The 15479-nt window shown below is 26.4% G+C and overlaps 1 protein-coding gene across 1 annotated transcript in view; it reads left to right on the top strand.

The window, feature by feature from the left end:
- The window catches only part of LOC129958318 (USP6 N-terminal-like protein), a 62037-nt gene that overhangs the window by 13230 nt on the left and 33328 nt on the right, over positions 1–15479 (top strand). The window contains exons 4-10 of the mRNA XM_056070716.1: positions 1311–1464; positions 3634–3676; positions 9471–9551; positions 10131–10238; positions 12943–13052; positions 13137–13185; positions 13984–14049. Of these exons, the coding sequence (XP_055926691.1) occupies positions 1311–1464; positions 3634–3676; positions 9471–9551; positions 10131–10238; positions 12943–13052; positions 13137–13185; positions 13984–14049 (611 nt within the window). The remainder of the gene's footprint in view (positions 1–1310; positions 1465–3633; positions 3677–9470; positions 9552–10130; positions 10239–12942; positions 13053–13136; positions 13186–13983; positions 14050–15479) is intronic.

The following is a 15479-nucleotide window of genomic DNA, read 5'->3' as shown; positions in this document are numbered from 1 at the left end:
GTAAGTATGATTGTTTTATAATATTTTTTGTGTGCATATTCATTCTTTAATCAGTTATTATAAAATCAGATGTGATGGAAGAAGAGTTTTTAAAATATTGCATTAATATTCACTGAGCTGAGTTGTTTCAAACTGTGTGAAACAAAATTTTAAAATGAACAAAATGTATCGCCAGTAATATGTTAGTTTTAAGCTCTTAACATTTTATACTTTATTTAAATGTATCATGATAATTCTTTTCTGTTTGTATATGTTTAATATATGTTGTATATGTTTAACAATTAAATTTGGAATGTGTAAGTGAAAAAGAAAAAAAAAAAATCATAAGACTACATCTGGAAATATATTGGCAGTTTTTACTATTGAAATATATTTTTATCTTGTTAGAAAAGTTTTGTAAAATGACTTTACAGTTTTGTTATAAAACAAACTTTCTGTACTATATTGTTTAGTTTTGAAACATTTGATTTTTTAATATTGACCTGTTAAAGATGACAAATTTGTGCTTGCATGGTAGGAAAGAAATAACTTTTGATGAAAACTCTTGAAGATCAAGTATTCATACACTGATTTGTTTTTATTTATTAATTTTGAGAAAAGTTAAAAGCATATACAAATTGAGAAATTTTGAATATTGATGTGCTCATTTCTTGTAATAATTTGTTAACAAAGTTAAATAATACAGATATTGATAATCAAAATCTGCATTGATAAAAAGTCAAAGTAATGTTATAGTCCATATAGAATATAATGTTTTTGTAATGTGTTATATGTTTCTCTAAGATGTGTGTAAAAAATCTTGGCGCTGTGATACACTTCTAATCAAAGTTATTTCTTCCCTAATTATATTTTGCAAATTATTTAATTCATTTCATTTTGACAACATAGTTATAGAAAAAAATTACTTATTTCTATAACTTGTTGTAATCAGTTTCGAAATAGGTTTTTAATATGAGTCATATAAAGCTTCAAACAATGTTTAATTTCCTCAGGTTTTTCCTTAAAAAAAGAATTAGAAGGTTTTAATGGATCTGTTTGTTTTGTAAATGTTTTTTAAAAAATTGTTATAGTGGAAAGTTATCAAAAATTCAATTTCTTTTTATTTCAATATGATCTTTTGAAAATTACTTCTTTGTCTAAAGTAGTATATTTATCCAAGATATCCTGTGATCACAAATAATTTCCTTTTTAGTTTGTGCCTTTAGTGATACTCAAAAGAGTGTGTAGTGATTCTTTTCCCATTTTTTTTTATGGTACAAAATTCTAAGTTAATTGGGTGACAACGATGTTAATTTTTTTATTTTTCCTAGGTGAATGTCGAAATTCAGGTGATGCACCTGAAGAAGAACGGGCTGCTATTGTTGCAAAATATGAACTGGGACGTCACGATAATTCCCATATTTATCCTTGGGAAGATCCAGGTTTTGAAGTGTATCATGTTACAGATAGATATGGTTTTTTACAGTATGTTAAAATTTTGTTTGTCATATCTCCTATTAATGTTGTAAACACTTTATAATTTACATTTAATGGTATCTTTGTTTTCTGTAAAGAATTTTTATTAGTAGAAATTTTTAATGTCCAATACTTTCCATCTAATTATTAGTTACATGTCAAAATTGATTTACTATTAATGCTCGTTCTTTTTTTAGAACAAAAGCAAAGTTCACTGTAGAATGGAGGTTATTCAGTATTAAATTGCAAATTGCTCATGCATATGCATATAATGCATTGCAGATGAACTAAATGATTTAAAATGAAAAGGATAAAAATTGAAGAGACAGTTTTTACATTGAAGAAGTTTGCTAACAAACTAATTGAAAAGATAAAAAAAAAAAAAAAAAAGAATAGAAATTTTCATTTGAATAGCAGAGTCAAATAGTTTTAATAATTGTTGATTTGACAGAGCCTTTTAAAATGTAAATGTAAAATATTTTGATGAGTCAGTGTTTCCAGTTCATTTCTTTAAATAGAAATAAAGGTTTGTTGATTTGTATCTTTTTCATTTTTTCCCTTCATTTTGTCAAGTACTTGCCAAAAGAAAGGAAGACCTTGTGGTATTAATATTTTTATTTTAAAGCATTTTGTTTCACCTTAAGTGTGAATGTGTATTTAAAATGAGCATTCCATAATAATTAATGGGAAATTAACATCTAGTGATAGCCATACGTTTGTTTCGGTAAAAGTGATTCAGTTTTGATCTCAAAGTCCGCTTTGAAATCTGAGTTTTGGTTTATTTACCCTTGTAACATCGCATGTGTGAGTAAAATTCATTTTGTGTATTTGGATGACGATACTCTCATCTAGATGAATTAAAAACACTTTTATTTGTGGGTTCACAACACATGGATGCATCACATCACAGGAATATTTATAAAAAAATTGCATAAAAGACATTTACGCACAAAACTACTAGAGGAGGGAAATCTTTAATTTCATTGCCACATCAGGTGGCGTTTAATAATTCATTTAAACTCAAGGAAACTGTTACACCCCAAGATGAGTACAACAGTTGTCCTTAGTGTTTTTCATTTGATAAGCATCTGCAACAACAGATTGTTAGGTAAGTGATTCCTAGGATTGTAAGCAGAGAATTATATAAATTCCTGATTGCAAAATAAGTTTGTAAAGACTACAAATTCTTTGAATGGTAAAATATTAGGCTATTAATACTTTATGAAGTATAATTAATAAGGTTCCTATATGTTTCATTGCTTAGTCGTATATTTATAAGCATCGTACCTCTGTTTTAGTATTATTGTATACAAACACGGATGCTAGGCAGCCTGGTGTCGTAATAAGTAAATAAAAGTACATAAATATACACAAAGTTTAAAAAATAAAAGATTAACTTGAAGTAAATGATTAAAATTTTATAAATGTGCTGAAATGTGAAACTAAATTGACCATCTTAATAAAAGGAGTCTCATAATGTACACTGCTTGGAACTGTAAAATTTCTAAATCTGCCACTGAGCATTTAGCGATAGTAATCAAGAAAATTATGGCGTATTTAAAAGTTAATGATGAAAATATTTTATTTGTATTTATTATTTCCGTTTTTATATCTTTAAATTATATATAAACTATTTTGTCTAAGTTAAGGCCCTTGAAATTTTGAACAATGAGAACCCTGTTTTAAGCCATACATATTTTAATTACTGTGTCACATTTCTGTTTTAATTACCGATTTTGGTTCGGGAAATATATAAGTTGATTTCCATTTTATTTAATAAATAATGATCAAAGATAAGCACTTAAATGTGACACAAAGAGAAAATTAATTCACCCATTTGAGAGCAAAAGCGCGCGATTATGTTGCCATATACAGTTAAAAAATGTATTGCAAATTGTTGGCAGTACTAATCTTAAGAAATAGGAAAACAGAAACTGCGTCATTCTTCAGTGAGACCGTCTTTTGCTGGTCTTTCCGTTCTGTTAAATTAACTTGTCTTAGATTATAGATTTTTTAAAATCTGAAAACTTATTTCTTTTCTTTTAATAATTAAGTTTTTACTTTTTCTTTAATAAGCCACATGTTAAATATATTAGAAAATATTTTTGTTTAATGAAATGACTTTAAAACTTGTTTTCTAATATCTTGTAATCATATTGTTACGTTTACTATTTGTAGTGATCATCGACTTCCGGAGAAGCTTACAGCTCATGAAACGAAGGTGATTATATGTTTGTAAATGACTTAAAAATAGGTTATGAGATGCATTTTTAATATTTATAGGATTATAGTTTTATCTTTTGTATATATAGTACACTCCCAAGTATCTGGCCTAATGTGGCGGAACGGCAAGCCTTATAACAAAAAAGTAGGATAGACTGGAATTCTATAAACTAATTTTTTTTGCCCACAAAGTTTTTATACCAAAACTCACTGTTATAGCACGTATTTTCTCGCTTCTTTTTGAGTATTAAGCCCTCCATTTATCTCAAGCCACTTAGAATGTGAACGCGGCCCGTTGAATCGTAGAAGCAGTTGCTAGTAATGTGTCGAGTTAAAATAGAAGGCTCTGTACTGGTAGTTTTAGACAATTATGCATGTTTATATACTGCACCGCACATTTGAAGAATTTATCAGAAAAAAAGTAAGTTAAAAGATATAAACTGTTCACATTTTAACATAAATTCTCCCTAACTGAAATGCAGGAAACATTAACGTAAATCGTAGGCCTAATTCTTAACGAAATTGACCCAAACTGATTTTATTTTTCTCTGATAAATGAAGAACGCTGCTCTTTTCCTGTCACAACTTGTATTTTGCTCACCACGTGTAGAAGGATCATAAAAGACGCCCTCTTCCAATGCCTTGGCAATGTTGCCAGTGCTCCGCCTTGCCTCCCTTATATAATTACGATTAAAGAAAACTAGGCCGGATAATTGGGAGGGTACTGTGTATATTTATGTCATATCCACAGAGAAATAGAAATTGAGGTTCTCTCTGTCATAGATGCTAGTGGCGACTCATTTAACATTGCATTCTGTATTAGACAGTAACTCCAGCATTTTTGGAAAGTGGCACTGGAAACGAAATCCATACCTATTATGACAACGATATAAACACGATAAAAAAAAAATCCTATTTATTGATATTTCGTCTTTCAAAAAAATTATTAAATTTAACTACAGCTCATTCTTTTGATATATATAATTTTTATAGCTTAAAATATATGATTCTAAAATAACATTTTTTCTTACTTTCTTCAAATAAAAATTGTATTTGAAATACCAGTACGGAAGATTTTAAACTATAACATTATTTTTTAATAAATTTTTACTGTCTTATTAGCGATACAAAAATTAAAATTAAATTGAAGAATGTATGTTGTGCAAAATAATTTTATAAGGTAATTTTTTTTTTAATTTTTTCAACCATTAAAGTATATTAAACAGTTCTATTTGGTGTAACAGAAAGTTGTAATAATGAATGCGAAGTATTATAGATGTATGATTTTATTGAAAAAGCATAGTAATTTGCCAACAGTGGAAATTGCCAGCAATTTTCATGCCTTTTTCAAGTTTTTTTTTCTATAACAAATTCAATTATATGTCATAACTATACATCTTACAGATGTTTAAATACTATTAAGCATGTTAAGTTACAATGTAAAAAAAAATTAATAATGAACAGTTTAAGTAAAATATAAAATTTTGTAAGGGAAAAAAATATTTATTAAATATTTTATTAATTCATTTATCACGTTATAAATTGTGCAATGAAAACTTAGAGATTGGCTCATTGTAAAATAAAAAAAGGTTAAGTTTGATAAACTGTAAATTCACCAGAAAATTATTTTGTTAAATCAATCTATTCAGATTGTCATGATCAAATGAGGTAATTATCATTGTCATTCTGAATTTCCATTATCATATTCTGGTATGATAAATTTTTACCAAATTGATTTGGTGTGAGACTAGCATCCTTCCCCTCCTAATTCAAAAGTTAATTCATGAATACATTATAGGCAATATAAAGTTTTTTTTTTTAATACATAGGCAATAATAATAAATAGGCAATACTAAATATTATATAATTCAAAGTTTAAAAATGCAAAGCATATTCAAATTTTTTGAAATCTTTTATCTTTATTTAAACAAAAAATGAAGCATTTTATGTTTGTTCTGACACACTGAAATGCAGTTTTAAATATTAACTTAATTCAGTTTTGAACTTTAAAGTTGATATCATTGCTATAGAAAATGGGCTATATAAATTAAGTTAATCTTCTGCCATTATTTTACATTTATGACAAGATACTTTTCTGATTGAAAAAGATTATCTAGGTACAGAAATATACTAGTTATTTATTTTCCAACTATCTTGTAGATAAAGTAACTGCAACAATGACAGAGTACCAGAAAGAAACAATTTTCTGGTAGCATTCATTTGTGCATTTTTTTCCTTTTTCAGTATCCATTTTTATTATTATTATTATTTAAATACTTCCATTGTCTTAAAATTATTATGAGTGAAATATTCGTCTGATTTCTGATCAGTAACTAATAATAAGAATTCTTATAAGGCCCTTAGCAATTAAAATAACTTGTAATAATTAAATCATGTTTAAATATCTTAATATCGATTATAAAGTGTTAAATAATATGCTTTTTAAAGATAGACTTTTTATTTTATTTATCAGACATGACACTATTATGCAGGAACGGGGATTTCAACCTTTTTGGATTCGAATTTTATTATTTTTGGGATTGATACGAATCTGCATTAAAATTTTTGTTAGTCTGTTGTGTAAGAGGTATGCTTGCAAAAAATGAGATTAACACATACAAAAACCCTGTGGCGCTGTGTACAGGTTTTAGTACAACTCTAAGAGGAAAAAAAAATTTCAAATTATAGGATATTGCGTAATTCCACCAAATGCCATTCAGAATTCGAGTAATACTCAGGTGGTGGGAGTTGAGTTTTGGGATCAAATTTCGTAATTGTTAGGAATATCTGAAGGTTGTGTTTTTTTTAGCTTTTCGTTTCATCTAACGAGGAAACATCTGGAATGAAAAGAAGCAAATGCTCTCAATTTTTAGCTTAAGAGAAAAAGACTGTTAGCTTTTTACGAAGATAGCCATTTTATGTTTGCAATTTTACATTCATTTGTTTTAATTATTTCGACTTCATTATTCAACGTTGTTGTACCGTACATCAGGATGGCTATTATCTTTTACAATAGTTCGAAATTGCGAGTCATTGATAGAAGTGAATAATAATAATAATTTATTGTGATTGCTTAGAAAAAAAGTTAACCGAAAATTTAGGGAAGGGAAAGTGATGTATCTACTAGAGAAAGTACAAAAAAGGTTAATGTCAGTGGAAAAGTGTTCTGCATTCTTTGCAATAACTTTACATATCGTGATAAAAAAATATTTGGTGCAATAGTTGACTATATAAAAAGAAAGGAGTACTTGTAGAAAATGTTTACAAAGAATTAGAATTATTCTTTACCATGCAATTTTTTTTGAGTCCATCATCATCAGCTACAACAAATCTTTCTCCTATACCATTTAATACCCTTGTTTGTGACCGAATTCCAAATGCTGAAACCCTACTTTTATGTGCTATTGCAGAATATAATTTGTCATTTTCAATGACTCCCAATCTGATTAGATAAAGACTTAAAAAAAAGCATTAAGTCATTTGTTTTTTAGTAGAAATTGTGCATCCTACAAAATTAAATTTGGAGTTGCAAAAATAATTTTGCTAGGCACTTTGAAAATTTTATAAGCTATACAATTTACACTGAGTTTGAATGTAGCTTAAAGCTATAATAATATGAAAGTATTTTCTGTATTGGTAATTTATTTTCCCCCTTCTATAAATAGAATTGTTATAGAACATTCGGTTTCTTTTAATGCTATAACAGTAAGTTTGGAAAATATTTATGAAATTTCAAAATTTTTTAGTAGTAACAGAATTTTCTGGAAAAATTCTATATCTATTTTAATAGACTCCTACAGAGGTATGAGGGAATAAAAAGTGGCATTTTAACAAGAATTAATAAAGAAAAAGCCCCTCATTTGTTGGATATTGATAGTGAGTCATATCATTATATCCAGAATGCCAACAAAAAATATGTTTGCCCTTTGACTGTTAGCTTGAAAGCTTAGTGAGAGATATATATAATGATGCAAAATGGTAAGCTGACATCACAAAATGCTTTTTTTAGATACTTTTCATATTAAATGTGAAGTATATTTCCCCAGTAAATGTTGTTTCTTATCATTAACTGTGTTATTATGCTGCAATGAACATGTTACACCTTATTGAAGCCTAACCTATTTTTATATTATGCATTCCTCAGTAGCAGTGACAAAACTGTATATTTTTCTACATTATGCTCTGTTTATTAGTGTAGAAAATGTTGATTAAGTTGATAAAACACAAATGAAGGAATATCAAGGAAGTTATCAAAAAATATGATTGAAGATGGAAATGGAAGAAAGATCAATTTATTTTGTTTTATTATAAGATTATAATGAATCTCCATTTCTATGTTACAGGTTATTAAAGAATTATGTGTTCATATTTCAATATGGACAGCTACTTTTTCATAAGTTGTTTGAAGAACAGAAAGTTTTTTTTTTTTTTTTTTTCTTTTCCTTTATGAAGAAGGAATTGTTGTCAGACGAAAGCTCAAAAGAGCTTATTAAAAAGGGAAGAGGAGCTTAAGAAATTGAATATTTAAAATGTGCATGCCAAACAAGAAAATAAAAATCTCATTCATAGTTTTGTGTAAAATATTAAGCCTCCATTAAAAAAAAACATTTCATTTATGGGAAATGTTTTGAATGCTGATGATTTAGGCTGTAAATTATCATAACACAGTTGTACGCATTTACAAGAACTGTTAAGAGAACACAACTTTGTATAAATTCTCATTTTGAAAAGTTATTTAAGCACTTCAAATAATATTTTGTGTGACTATTTCTGAAAATTTCAGCAACATTTATAATGGTATTATCATTTTTTCCCCCTTTTTAATAAAGTATTGTGATAACATGCAAAGAAATATTCATTCAAACCCCAGTCTGAGATTTGAAAAAATGGTCTCAAGTCCATGAATTTTAATATTTGAAAATTCTTTAGATAGAAACCAGAAATCTTGTTTGTACATAGATAAATGTAATAGAAAAATTTTCTGGTGTGTTTAAGCTATGGGAAATGCATAAAAATAGAATTGATTGCTTTATTTAATAAAACTTTGTAATTGGAAGTATACATCTAAGTGGAATATTAAATGAAATAATCTCGTTCCACTTTTTTGGGATACCCTGTACACTGATGTTTTTAAAAATTATTTTTATTATTAATTCATATTACTCAGTAATAAATCTATTAAAATAGAGAAAGACAATTTCTTTGAAATAGATGTCAATTATTCGATCATCGATGTCAGATTATTCTGTATATATTTTAAAATGATATAGCAATTGAACAATAATAAAACGAAAGTTAATTATTTTATATATAAAATCCAAATTAAAAATTTTTAACTTAAAAGAAATTTTATTAATTTAAATCATCTTTGATGAAATTTTTGAAACATTTTAAATCTGCTGTTCTATTCACAAGGAATCTTAAATAATAGGATTTTGGCAGATGCCATCCATTTCTTCTTAATATACTTGTCGTCCTTCGTAAATTATAAATCTCATCAAAATAAAATGATTTTGAATGCATGAAGAATGGTTATATAGGAACATAGACTGTTAACCTCAATGAGAATAAAATAATGAATTCTGAAATATTTGACGTCTAACTAAAAAAATTAATTTATTCACATTAGAACTATAAACTTTATCTACTTTCGAAACTATAAACTATAGTTAAAGCGGATAGCTCCACTTTCCAAGAATTATGGCATGGCAGCTGTTTATCAAATTCAAAAGTTAAATTTCTGAATCATTTCCTTTAAGGTCATATCTTTTATTTTTGCCTTGTGTTTATAGGTAAGAGAAGTGGAGAGTGAACGTCTAAACAAATGGCTGAAAATGCTGAAAAATTGGGATAAATATAGTGGTGGTGACAAGGTAATGTTTCTTATTATGATTGTTTTGCATCTTTTTAAGAAATAATGGATTAAAATATAAACTTGATAATAATATTAAATTTTGTTAAATATTTAAAAAATTATTTGCTAACTTTTATAAAATTGAAACTGAATTTGTGTAATCTATTTGTAAATTATTTTAAGCACAAATCTGTCCCAAATAAATGCAGAATTAAAACAAGTATATGTATAAAATATTTATTATATTTCATTAATTCCCCAAAGCAAGAATATCATAAAAGATCAGAGAGCAATTTTTATTTTTACTTCTTGTGTGTTTGTTAACAAAAATTTTGTGTACATATACTCACAAAATGGAGATTGCAGAAATGCTTTGATTTCAGCAAATATCATTGCAAATTGCTTATAACCTCGATTATTCTGAATTTTAACTGCATGTTAAAGTGCCAATTGAAATTTTGTTTAATATTTGTGAAAAATGAATCGAATAGATATTTATGTTAATGAAACCGATAATTTGTGTGTATATTCAAATGTTTAATCCATCTCAAATTGATTTGAAATTCATTATCCTCTTTTTTTCCCCCTCCTATAATAGCTAAAAAGACGCATTTACAAAGGTATCCCTAATGCAGTTCGTGGTGAAGTTTGGTGTCGGGTCTTAGAAGTTAATCAGATTAAGCAAGAACAGGATGGAAAATATGTGGTATTTTTAATTCTTAATAATAGTAATATTCGTTTTCGAGTGCATTTCATCTATTTGTGTTGCCTTTTGTGTGACTATTTATTTAACTAATGTATAGAATATAATATATTTTGTAGTTTATTGGAAAAAGATAAGAAGTCATTATTCTACTAAATTGTAAATTTAATTCAGCAATATTTGTAGGCATTTTTACAACTTTTACTTTAAACTTGCTCTATTTAATATTGCACTTTAATTAACATCACTTGCAAGTTATAACAATTTGAATTCATATATTTTTTTATTAAAAAATATTTTTGCTCTTCTTTCCAAAACAACTACCATATCATATTTGTACACTAATTTAAATGATCATAATATTCAGATATTATTTAGATTCTTTGTTTTGTATAAGTAATAATTATGTATGTTCTGTTACATAGTCTTCCATCAATAAAACGTTTTATTTAAGGAATATAATTTTGTATAGTCTATTTTTATCTTGTAATTTAATATTTTTAAGATGTTAGTAATAAATATTAATCATTTCTTCTCCCTTTTTTTTAAAAGTAAATTACACATGAAGATAATAAGGCAATATGTTTATGATTTCAGACTATTCTAATTCTGCTAGTATTGCCTCCCCCCCTCCCCTTTTTTTTCTTATTCTTCATTGACCGTATGTTTTTAACTTTTTTTCGTTTCCCTTTAATCTATTTATTTCATCATGAATTCATATACTCTGACAGGTGCATTAGTTAATCTGTAACATAACAGTAAATTCTAGTAAGGTATCATTTAAGAAAATTAGGCATATGTAACCTTTTTTTTTTTTATTTTTATCTGAAGAAATATTTAAATATGCACTCAATAAGATCGATTGAAAATTGGAAACTAATGAAGCATGCTAGTTTTAAAAGACCCACTAATAATTATATATTCAATGAGTGTATGTTTATAACTGTGCTCAATGATTTCTGATCTTTTAAAATTATATAAGAAAGGCTAGGTGAAGATTGTGGTCTATTTTTTGCTAAATGTATGTGACAGTTTTGTCCCCTTTTTTTTGTATTAAATGTCAACTAATTGTTTAACAATATAGCTTACTTTTTCTATGAAAAAATTTGTTAGGCTTTTTATAGATAAATGAATTTCTGTTTTAAAAATTTTGAAAGAAGATATTGCGTAAGGTAAAAATTTTCTTTCACATTGCCTAAAGGTCCTTTTTTTTTAAAAAAAATTTCCAGTGAGACATATCAATTTTTAACTGTGCCCTTTCTTTTCATTTAATAAAGTTTTATATTTTTCAAAATTAAATAATTTTGCACCGGAACACAATTTTGTTTTATCTGCAATTGCATCTTATATTTACACAGTTTTGAAAATGCTGTTTCCTTACGAAATTTACAGAAGCTTTATTAGCAAGATCCCCCCCCCCTTGTTTTGTATGTTGGTACAACTGCTGTGCATATAAAGAAACGAATTAGAATTTCACCCTTTCCCTTTTTAAACTAATCATTCCTGGCCTAGATCATTTAAATGATTGCTTTACTCTCTTGATCTGTTTAGTCATCTAATGTAATGGGGAGATTGATAATGAGGGAAAACTATAATAATTTAAAAAAATATTTTGTGTGGAAAAGAGTAAAATAATTTTTTTTTTCTTCTATCAAAATAATTTTTTTGAGAAGTTTTAAAAATTAAATCTAACTATAATCTTAAGTTTAAACTCCGGTATGAAATAAGCATCTTAACTTGTACGTATATTATTTATTTTATTTTTTGTTTACAAACTAAGAAATAAGAATTGTAATTTTACTATCAAAAGTAATTTAACTTTTGTTTAAATAATGATCTTTTTGAAATAAAAAATATATTTTCTATAATTAATTATTTACTAATCACTCCTATGTGTCATTGGAATTTTGATGTTATTAAGTGAAATCGGACATAGGTTTGTATATATGCATATTAAGTTCAACAGTAAAGGGGATCCTGCAGTGGAATAAATATCTACAAATAGTTGATGGGTATATATGTATTTGCTCTATTTTTTTATTGAATAAATATGCCACAAAAAAAAGAAGAAACAATTTGGTAGGTAGAAGAAAGCATTTTTTTTTTTTTTTTTTTTTTTTTTTTTTTTATCAAAGCCAGTTTGTAGCACTAGACAACATCTTAAATCTCTAGAGCTTTTAAACATGCAACTTAAATTGAATGCAAAACTTATTGAAGAATTATGTGCATCTTAATGATATTCCTTTTGTCTTTTATTTGTATATAATTTAAATGTATGATTACAATGAAAGCTTGATGGACATTTGCGAGTGTCTGCTGTTTGTAAATTATTTTGCTAATTTCCCCTTCCTCATCATATCTTTTAGCCAGAAACAAAACTTTGTTTTTTATGATTATTTAAATTATTGTTTTTATTATGTATTTATTTCAAAATATTTGGTACAGATATACTTTGGACAATGACAAGATAGCATCCCCAGAAAATTTTATACAATTTTAATTTAAGCTTAAGTTAATTTTTTTTCCACATTCTTTCATCAGAAGTTATCATTAGTATCGTGAAATTTTGAGTTACCTTCATTCATAAATAAATTACGTTTTTGGAACAAATCAACATTTTCTGTGATTTTGGTATTAAAATTTTTCCTTATTTATTGATTGATTATTCTATATATTGTGTTACTTCATTTCCTTATATTAATTCTAGGAAATGCGAGAAAAAGCAAAGATTTTGTCACCTGATATTCGACAGATTGATTTGGATGTAAATCGTACTTATAGGAACCACATCATGTTTAGAGAACGATATAGTGTAAAGTAAATATTTTTTTTTTGAATGATATCAAATAAATTTGCTTTGTTCATCTGTTTTTCTATTTTTATAACATATTTTATTTCTAGGCAACAAGCTCTTTTCAATGTGCTGGCAGCGTATTCAATTTATAATATGGTAATGTATATAGATTATATTAATTCAAGATTTTTTTTAAGTTTATTTATGTTATGAGCTTTTTCATTTTGCTGAAACTTGTCCAACTATGTTATATCCACTTTTTTTTTATAGTTCTTTTGGGTCTTTTAAAATATTGTATTACTTACTGTTCGAGATAGTCTTGTCTAATGCAATGTACTTGGATGCAATTTGTTTTTTGATTTTCAGACCAGTGTTCATTAAATCTGCCATCATCAAGCATATTCTTTAAAGCTTATTTAACTAGTTCTTTATTGTTCTGCAGTGTATTGGAATCTGGTAGCTTTTAAATTAATAAAATTTAATGGACAATTTTTTTTAAAAAAGAACTGTGAAATGAACATGTGGAATGTGAAAAAGCCTATTTTTCAATTTTTTAAAACTAATTTATTGTATAATAAAAACAATGTCCCCATTAATTAATGTTGCTTGTAAAGCAAGTCCCAATCAAGAGTTAAATTCAAAGGAATAATATACCATAGGCTGAAAAGGGATAATATACCATATGAAACTGAACTCTTTGTATTTTATTACATTATGCCATATCTATTTATATTAAAATAAATAACTTAATTGAAAATATCAGTGATTAAAAATAAAATATAAGTATCCTCCTTGATATTGTATCTTGGAAGGCATTTCTATATATCTTTCTTGTGTATTGAATTCTGATTTCTAATCAAATAATTTATGATTTATCAACTAATTTGTGAGGAAATGTGTAATGTATTCGCATGTATAAATTTCCTGAATGATAATTTAGACTTATCTTTTCAGGAAATTGGTTACTGCCAAGGTATGAGTCAGATTGCTGCATTATTGCTCATGTATATGAATGAAGAGGTAAATAATTTTTATAAAATTCTTTGTTATATTATGTAAATATGAACATATTCTAGCTTTACATGTAAAAAGAAAAGGTATTGCAATTTTTATTGTAGATTATTGTGATTAAGCTACAATTGTTCTTCAAAAATGTGAATAAATTTTATTACTAAAGTTACTAGAAATATCTGCAGCAAAATTTATTTGCTTAATTATCTACTTAGATTTCCTTAATTTTTAAATGGCTATATTTTTTGAAATGTTTAATTACATTGAGATGCATGCATTTGCTTTCTTTTTCAAAATCTTTGTTGTAGTTTTACTTATATATTTTATGTAACATAATAAAATTTAGATAACAAATCAACATTCATAATATCAGAAATGATACTCTTAGCACATAATATGCTAATTTGGTGTTAATGAAAGGAATAAAGGTGAAAAAGTTGATACATTATATATGGTTCTGTAAATTTTAACTGTATTTTTAGATCCTTAAACGAAATTGCCTTTTTTTGCTTTATTTTTCTCAATTTAGTACTGAAAAATATTGCTACTGTAAAATTATCATGTGGTGATCTCAGACAGTCATTAGTTTTGTATTGACATGTAAATTGACGCTCATCAGATTCTAGGACAATTTTGTGGAAATGAAGAATCCAGAAAAATCAACAAACAACTTTATTAACTGCACAACACTCTCACAATAAGGATGAAACACAAGACAGATAATTTTACATTACCGATATGCAATTTTCTCTCTGTAAACATAGGAACTTTGCTCGGAACGTTACTATTTAACGATTTTTAAAAACTAATCGCATCTAAGTGACATTTTTTTTTCTTTTTTCGAATCGTATTTTCATATTTTTTCCCCAATAATCAGTCATTGTTATACCATCTGAAAACACTCAACGTTCTTTCGATAAGATTTTTTTTTCCGGTCTGCTAATTCGGACAATAGAAAGGTATTTATAGACACTTTTCAGCAAATTTAAATTTTTCGAAAAATAATGCAGATATTGATCTAAAATTCTTATCAAGCATTTCCTTCTGTTTAACATATTGTTGAATAAAATTACCAAAAATTTCATTCAAATTAAAAAAAATAATTAACAAATTTATGCTTTTAAAAAATTTGCCCCCGATATAATTAAACGATCTTAATATTTGGCAGTTCTTTATGTGTGTCATTTTAATATCTATAGCTTTTCAATTCAATTTTTTTTTTCTCTCAGTTTAACGGCCTTTTATTTAAACGCAAAAAGACATATTTTCCTATCATTCCCATTTTTTCCACACGTGTCTGGCAACATATTCGGGTACAAACTTAGAGGCCTGATTTGGGGAGCTAACAGCTGAAAAAAAAAAAAGAAAAAAAACTTTATTGTTTCAGCATTTTGACACTTTTCATATTTATTCTACTACGTTTTTGATTTTGCCTTAAA

Source organism: Argiope bruennichi, chromosome X1 (genome assembly GCF_947563725.1).
Source record: "Argiope bruennichi chromosome X1, qqArgBrue1.1, whole genome shotgun sequence".
Taxonomy (NCBI): Eukaryota; Metazoa; Arthropoda; class Arachnida; order Araneae; family Araneidae; genus Argiope; species Argiope bruennichi.
The sequence above is the reverse complement of the archived record's forward strand: the minus strand, read 5'-3'. Positions and strand labels throughout refer to the sequence as shown.